General features: G+C 36.0%; 1 protein-coding gene across 1 annotated transcript in view; it reads right to left on the reverse strand.

Moving 5' to 3' along the window:
- Window positions 1–7,744: 7,744 nt before the first annotated feature.
- Window positions 7,745–9,014, reverse strand: part of crtam (cytotoxic and regulatory T cell molecule) — a gene marked incomplete in the record, with an annotated part of 15,163 nt that continues 13,893 nt past the window's right edge. Inside the window, 1 exon segment of the mRNA XM_014006024.1 lies at window positions 7,745–8,070. Within this exon segment, the coding sequence (XP_013861478.1) occupies window positions 7,895–8,070 (176 nt within the window).

The raw sequence follows: 9,014 nt of genomic DNA on the forward strand, positions 1-9,014 counted from the left end.
ACATAACTGAATAAGTATGACATAAGAAAATACTTTTTCTTCTAGCTGTTTCCTCTTCAAAGGTGGTCATCGTCCATCACATTCTGTCCTGACAGGAGAATATAAGACAGAAGTTACAGGTAAATAAAAAGATTCAACAAAACTGTCTTTCAAAAAGCAGATTTCTGTGTCGTTTTCAAAGAAGCACAGGGTTTAGTAGTTACAGACATGAGCAATTTAAATGATGGAAAGGGCCTCAGTTTTTTGTTGACACTACCAGAGGGCCACATGTAATAAAACTGCCATTTTAAATGTTTGTTTAATAACTTTAGTGAGCTGATGTGCAACAACATATGACTCCTTGAAGTCAGACTCCTGCTGGTTCTGGTAAAAAGTCAGTTTCATGTTTTTGTGACTACAGTAAACTTCTCCTATTTACCTTTGTGCGACTTAGTGTTGACTTATTTCAAAATCCTTCATGGTGGATGGTCTTTAAGCAGACTGAAGAGATGTTTGCCCAGAAATGATGTGAAAAGATACATATCCCATACGTATACTGTCTTATTTGGTTTATTTATTTTTTCAAGTTAATTTTTTTTCTCATTGGCAGCCAGACAGATGTCACCTGCACCTGGCCTGTGGGCCCTGATTTAAAATTTATTACCATCAGAAAACTTCTCTAGCAATATTGATTATAATATAATAAAATACACAACAATATAATTTTAAAAATTGTTTCTGTTGTATCTTGTTGAAGCTGAACATTATAATTATATGGAACTATCCTGATTTGGACCTCAACCCCATTGAACACCTTTGGGGTGAATTAGAACAGAGACTGAGGGCCAGGCCTTCTGTCCAACATCAGTATGTGACCTCACAAATGTGCTTCTGGAAGAATGGTCAAAAATCCTCATAAACACATTCCTAAACCTCGTGGACAGCCTTCAGAAGAAATGAAGTTGTTCTAGCTGCAAAGAGTGGACCAACGTCATTTTGAACCCTTTGGATTAGGAATGGGATGTTACTTAAGCTCTTATGTGAGTCAAGGCAGGTGGGCCAATACTTTTAGCTAAATATATACATACATACACACATACATACATACAGACAGACATACATACATAAGAAACAGTAAGGTAATAAAGAATAATAAAAAGGTCCTACAAGGGTTAGGGCATTTTGTGAGATCAAAAATGAGTAGGAAGAATTCTAAATTTTTTAATCCTACCACTCATCTTTAATTAATATATTCTGTCTTATATATACACGTCARCATTTTTCTCAGTAAATATATTACTAGAGGTGCTAATGACATGAAATTTTCACCAGATGTCGGTAACAACCCAAGTGATCCATACATACAAAGAAATCAAACCATAAATGTCCAGAAATTAAGTTATTTGTAATAATGTGGAATTGCACAGGGAAAAAGTATTGAACACATGAAGAAAGGGAGGTGTAAAAAGGCATGGAAAGACAAGACACCAGCTGAACTCTCTCAGCAATTAGAAAGCAAGCCTGCCCCTTGTCAGTGCAAATTAATGTCAGCTGGTTCAGTCCCAAATGATGGCCAGGTATCACACAAGAACCATCTGATGATGGGTAAAAGTAAAGAGCTCTCTCAAGACCTTCACAACCTTATTGTTGCAAAGCATAATGATGGCATCGGTTACAGAAGAATGTCTAAACTTCTGAAGGTTCCAGTGAGCACTGTTGGGCCATAATTCAGAAGTGGAAAGAACATCATTTCACCATAAACCGACCACGACCAGGTGCTCCTCACAAGATTTCTGACAGAGGAGTGAAAAGAATTATCAGAAGAGTTGTCTAAGAGCCAAGGACCACTTGTGGAGAGCTTCAGAAAGACCTGGAATTAGCAGGTACGTTTGTTTCAAAGAAAACAATAAGTAATGCACTGAACCACCATGGCCTGTATGCACGCTCACCACGCAAGACTCCACTGCTGAAGAAACAGCATGTTGAAGCTCCTTTAAAGTTTGCTGCACAACATTTAGACAAGCCTGTGTAATACTGGGAGAATATAGTCTGGTCAGATGAGACCAACATTGAACTGTTTGGATGCCAGAATACACATCATGTTTGGAGGTCAAATGGCACTGCACATGACCCCAAAAACACCATGCCAACAGTGAAGTTTGGAGGTGGGAACATCATGGTGTGGGGCTGTTTTTCAGCATATGGTACTGGCAAACTTCAAATAATTGAAGGAAGGATGAGTGGAAAAATGTACAGAGACATTCTTGATAAAAATCTGCTTCCATCTACCAGGATGATGAAGATGAAACGTGGCTGGACATTTCAGCAAGACAATGAGCCCATTCCAGAGATTCCATTTACTGAGAAAAATGTTGACGTGTTCAATACTTATTTTACCCGCTACATATATAAAGGTCAGTAATGTAATATTAATATATTGATATTTTCATATCCATAATACATTTCTATGCAAGAAATACATGTTAAAATAAATTACAATTATATTTTAAATTGTATTCACAATAAGCACATATACAATTATACAGCATTTAATTTTAGCATACAAGTGTCGCCACACGTTCCTTTACTCAGAGTCAGTAGTATTTGCTGACAAAATGAATCAATAATAATTAGTAGTAATCTATAAATTACGTTAATACATTACAATACAATATAAATAATTATTGGTTCGTAACTACACTCACACAAATATTTTTACAGTTCCATTTAACCTTACATCACACTGGTGTTAAGTACCTTTTTCCCCTCTACCTTGTAAAAATGATAGTTATATAATAGTTTCTTTAGTCTTTTCCTCCTGTCGTTGTGATGCAGAATCTCTTCTGTGTTGTCATGGGTTTTAAAATTCAGTGTTCCTTCTAGATCATGCCCACCTTTCCTTTCACTAAATATGATCTGCATATTTCATGACCGTGTCGTCACCATTTAAATGTTTTATAACAAGAGAAGTACAATCAGATGATGCAACATTCAAAGGAGTGGGAACTTGAAATGAATGAACACATATTAACTGCACTTCATTGCATCGACCACTAGATGTCCTGCTGAAACACAACATTGTGTTGAGGCCTCGTGTAATAAAACATTACTGACTGATTTTTGATTATAAAATTTTTGGTCAAAACTTGAAAATAATATTATGTAGGAATGTAACTGTCATGTCTTTCATGATGGTTTTGTTTGGGATGACTCTCAGCTACTACAGTATCTGTAGAATGCACTGAAGTTGAGCTTTAATGATTTTATTGGCTAATAGGGATTAACTGTGGCAAACATCTTCCACATAATATAAACATCCAATGAATAATTTATTAAAGCTTAATTAAAATCTCTCCCTGATATTTTGAGATATTTTGCTAAATAAATGGCCAAAAAAACTGTACTATGTTTAAAACAGGGCTATTCAGCTAAACTGCTCCGGGGGCCACAGTTACTGCAGGCCAACAGCTCAMGGGCCGAATGTCCAGCAGTTAGTTATTATGTAAATAAACCAAGTGTTACAAAGATCTGTTACCTTTGAAATAGTTTATTTTGCTGCATTTTCTCATGAATACAACACACAGAGAAACCTATGTAATAAAAGTAGTGATAATTAAACATTATCAAAAACAACACATTATGCCTCCTATTTGACACAAATTATTTTGACATCTCTGACTTGCCAAATTTTTAAACCAGTTTTATTTTTCGTTTTTTTTATTTAAATTTATTTAGAATTGTTTTTGGTGCCGAGGAGGAACGATTAAAAGTTAGTACTCAGCTTCACTATAAAGATAGTCCTGAAGTCAGCCTATTATCATWTAAATAATATATCAAGGATCAGAGGATTGATGCCTCAACAGGACTTAGAAAAACTTGTCCATGCATTTATTTTTAGTAGACTGGACCACTGTAATGCTGTGTTCACAGGTCTCTCTAAAAATTCAATCAGGCAGCTGCAGTTAGTTCAGAGCTGCTGCTCGAGTCCTCACAAAGACCAAGAAAAGGGACCATATAACTCCAGTTGTTAAACCTTTACACTGGCTCCCCATCTGTCAAAGAATTGATTTCAAAATACTGCTGTTGGTTTATAAAGCACTGAATGGTCTAGGGTCAAAATATATGGCTGATSTTGTGGTCTGCTGTAAACCACCCAGAGCCCTCAGGTGGTCAGGGACAGGCCTGCTCTCTGTTCCCAGGGTCAGAACCAAACACGGAGAGGCAGGCTTCAGTTTTATTTATTTTTTGCTCCTCACATTTGGAATAAACTTCCTGAAGACTGCAGGTCGGCTGAAAATCGAAGCACTTTTAAATCAAAGTTGAAAACAGTTCTGCTTGCCGCTGCCTTTCCTCAGACCAGGAAACTGCAGATTTTGTGCACTGCTGCTTTTATCTGTTATTTTTAAAATGTATTTTATTTGTTTTATATTATTGTGTTTTATTTTTAGATGTTTTATTCACTATGCTTATAGCTTGCTTTTAATGTTTTATGTAAAGCACTTTGAGTTGTCTTGTACATGAAATGTGCTACATAAATAAACTTACCTTATTTTCACTTTTACAGTTTCATCTTCAACTGCTTGTAATTTTAACTGTCTTGGATGTTCATAGAATTTTTTTTTTTTACCAGAGAAAAGCTTTTACCAGCTTTTAGCCAAGATTCATACGTTTCTGTAGACACCAAACATGTTTAACTAGAAGAACTTAGAGTAATTAAAGTAGAAAACTGGGAGATGAGTGAACTAATGGGCAGGCTGAACTTTGGTCACTCGCAGGTCAGATGTGACCTGAGGGCTGCCAGTTGAACAGCCCTGGTTTAAAAGGTAATATAAAATAACCTTTTCTTTACACTGTTCAAACAAACTATGAGATAAGATAGCTGTCAGAATTAATTGTACGTGTAGAGTCTAAATTTGTACYCGTAAGTCAAGAAACGTACATAAATTTTAGAATTGTACAATAGAAACAGATGTCACATAATATAGACACACATAATATAGTATACTACTACTATTACCACTACATTGTGGCATAATACTTGATTTTTGTTAAAGTCAAATTTTTTGCTGATATTTCTTTCAACGGTCACTAAAATGAAATTAATATTTTCATTGATTCATTCTCATCTCGCTGCTCTGGCCTGTCGTGGTGTTTCTGAGTATTTCTGACACCTTATGCGTCACAAAGCTCCAGCATTGTTGCATTTATAAAGAGTTCATCTGGTCCCAAATGAGGCAGTGGTCACGTCCCCCTAGTGGTCTGGCTTAGTTACTGTTTGCAATCGATCTTTTCGGTGTTCCATGCATAATGTCTGTTATTTTGACTGGTAAAAGAATTGGACTTGTAAATTTGATTCGTACTTGTAATGTGGCAAAGTTGTAACTTTTTAACTTGTGTTTGTAACTTAAAAACTTGTATTCTCACATAAAACAAATGTGATTTGACATGAATACAAATACAAATCTAAAATTTATGTACGTTTATTGACTTACATGTACAAATTTAGACTCTACACGTACAATTAATTCTGACAGCTATCTTATCCCATAACAAACAAACAAACAGTATTACTAGCAAAATWGCATTTATTGGTAAAAAATTCTATACATTTGTACATTTCTTTGTGTGCAAACATCATAAAATCAGCCATCAGCCTTCATGCTGGTGTCCAGCTGTGTTTCTGCTGCTTTACGTTTTATTCATTCAATTTACAGTAAAATAAGGATCTGGTCCATGTCAGCTCAGGCTGTTTAAAGGTGAGTAAAACTCATCCAGGTGTTTTACACGTATTCCATCCATGCAGGGTCACCGGGAGCTGGTGTCTCCAGTAGTCTCTGTGTGAGAGACAGGGGACGCCTGGACATGGCCCCAGTCCATCACAGGGACACGCGGAGACAAACGGGCCACGCATGAACAGAGGGAGGACACGTAGACTCCACACAGACAGGCTTCAGGTGTTGCCACAATCCAACATGCTCTGTTTACTCCTGATCGGCAGCACAAGTTCACACTTTGATGACTTTTGCACATTGTGGCATCTTTTACAGAAGCTTCACACTGAAGGCAGCTTATGTCATAACAATACGCTGAGTCAGCTGTTTCAGAAACAAAAAACAGCAGCAGCAGAAGATGAAAACATGTCCGAAAGAAAACTATACAGCTTTTTCCTTTAATCATCGTACATGAGCATGAACTACGGACACTCATTCATTTACTACAATTAAAAACTAACATTACAATTTTTCATTAAAATTCATAGTACGTTCATAAATAATACACATAAGATACACAATACTATACTATAATGGCTGAAATGCAGTTTCACATTGTGATTTACAGCATGTCTTTAAATGGAACATATTTTATATATAAAATAATTTTACATTTTCTCCTCACGGCTCAGAAACAACTTTCTAAGGAACTTTGTAGTGAATGAAAAACTAGAAAAATGTTTMTTTTTTTTCTGCAAAGATGCAGTGAATGTTCAGAGCTGAAATTTGCTGAAGAAGCAAAACAAGTAGCAAAATACTAGCTGAAAGCAGGAAATGGTTAGTTAAAAGCTAAATAGAGCAAAACAGTCGCTAAGAGTGGCAACGTGGTAGGGCCCCCCGGAGGAAACAAAAATAAAGCTAGTAGATTCTTAAAGGGATCCACGATTAGTTGTAACATTAAACTTTATTTGAAAAGCATTTATTTTAACTGTAAAATGAAGACTGTAAAAATACTGTAGGCTGTTTAGTTTTGTAAATTTTTTAAAATATATTTTAACACGGACGGAGCCATTTTATTTACACGCAAAGCATTCTGGGTAAWTGATGACATCAACTAGGTCATCGGCATCAGGCTGCTAGCGAGCTATATCCACCCTGAAGGTTAATCTTGGACAATATCTGATGATCGACTCTTTTAAATGAAACCAGAGAGCGTTGACAGAGAGGAGAAGGTAGAAATGACTCAGCCTGGAACTGAAAATATGGATGGAGGACAACAGAGCTGCTTCATGGAAGAAGAACCTCAACTTAGCCTGTTAGCTTTCGCGCTAGCCCTCACGCTATATTGCCTTATATGTATTAGCTCGGTGCTAGCGCGACAAACAAGCTAAACTGAGGTCCTCCATCCATATTTTCAGTGCAGCTGAGTCATTTTTGTGTTCCCCTCTCTGTCATGTGGATGGAGGACCTCAGTGATGAGAGATGAATGTGTAGCGCTGAGCTAATACATATATATGGTGATAGCAACGGGGCTAACGCTAAAGCTAACAGGCTAAGCTGAGGTTCTTCTTCCATGAAGCAGCTCTGTTGTCCTCCATCCATATTTTCAGTTACAGGCTGAGTCATTTCTACCTTCTCCTCTCTGTCAACGCTCTCTGGTTTCATTTAAAAGAGTCGATCATCAGATATTATCCAAGATTAACCTTCAGGGTGGATATAGCTCGCTAGCAGCCTCGCACRGATGACCTAGTTGATGTTATCAATTTCCCAGAATGCTTTGCATGTAAATAAAATGGCCCCGTCTGGGTGATATATCTTTAAACTTTAAGTTTAAAAATGATAAAAACTAAACAGCCTACACTATTTTTAGTCTTTTTCTTACAGTTAAAGTATATGTTTATCAAATAAAGTCTGATGTTACAACTAATCAGGATCCCTTTAAAGAACTGAAAGGACGTCTTTGTAATAAATAAGAAAAATACTGTATTTTAAAATAAAAGTAAATATTCTAAACAGTATAAAAATGACAAAAACATAAAGTAGCAGCCATCTCCCGAATGAGCTGAACGTTTTGTTAAACGAACATCTAAAACAACACAATGTCTGCAGAAGCATTCAGTTCAGTTTAAAGGCTTCATAAAATGTCTGCCTTCCTGTCTGCTGCAGCGTCTCTGACTGAGGGGTCAGGCTCAGCAGAGCTGCTGTTAGAGCGACGTCTCCTTTATGTCACATTTGACTGACGCTGGAGTCGGACTTTGTGATGCAGACATCTGCTCCCTCCTCACTTCCTCCTGTGCTGTCGTTGAGTTTGTGTTCAGGACAGAAGTTCTTCTCGCCGGTTCCTCCACAACATACTGTGTGAAGGCTGTGCTGAACAGTCCTGTGGAACAGAAGAGACCAAACTTTACATCATTAAAACTCGACTCAGATGTTAATTATTTAATGAAAAGTGAGAAAAAAAAACTGATTTGATTTATTTTTGGAAAATGTGGGTTAAGATGAAATTAAAAGCTTTTTGATGAAAATCAGCATGTTTTTACTGAAGATTTGRTCCTGAGTTTGATTCTTAACAAACAGGTTGAAACACATTCAGTAATAATCTAAAACATATCAAAAATAAAATTTAAATTCAGCTGAAATTCCTCTGTGATAATGTAAACGCAGACAAACTGCATTCATTTTGATGTACACTGCAAAAAATGTCCATCTAACCAAGTTTTAAAACCTTATATCAGCCAAAAACTGTAAAAACTGTCCATCTAACCAAGTTTTAAAACCTTATATCAGCCAAAAAGTCTTTTTGATCTTGTTTTGAGACTGATTTACTAAACAAGAACTGATTGTGTAAGAATAATACACTCTAAAAATGAAATGTTGGATTTACTTAACCATGTTATGTTACCTGGTTCCACTTAACTGAGATGAGTAAATTCAAAGCAACATACTCATGTTCTTTGGCTAAAAAACTGGTATGTTGCTTTGAATTTACTCAACTCAGTTAAGTGGAACCAGGAAACATAACATGGTTAAGTAAATCCAACATTTCATTTTTTACAGTGTAATCTTGTTTTCAGAATGTGTAAGATTATTTGTCTTGTTAGTCTGAAAATTTGACTCAATTTCAGTCAAAATTTTCTGCCAATGGAGTAAGAAAATTTTACTTGGTAAGATTCTTGAAATACTTGATTTGACTAAATTTTTACTTATTTCAAGAATCTTACCAAGTCAAATTTCCTTACTTCATTGGCAGAAATTTTTGACTGAATTTGAGTCAAAATTTTAGACTAACAAGACAAATAATCTTACACATTCTGAAAACAAGAT

This window comes from Austrofundulus limnaeus, unplaced genomic scaffold, assembly GCF_001266775.1.
Source record: "Austrofundulus limnaeus strain Quisiro unplaced genomic scaffold, Austrofundulus_limnaeus-1.0 Scaffold33, whole genome shotgun sequence".
NCBI classification, from domain to species: domain Eukaryota; kingdom Metazoa; phylum Chordata; class Actinopteri; order Cyprinodontiformes; family Rivulidae; genus Austrofundulus; species Austrofundulus limnaeus.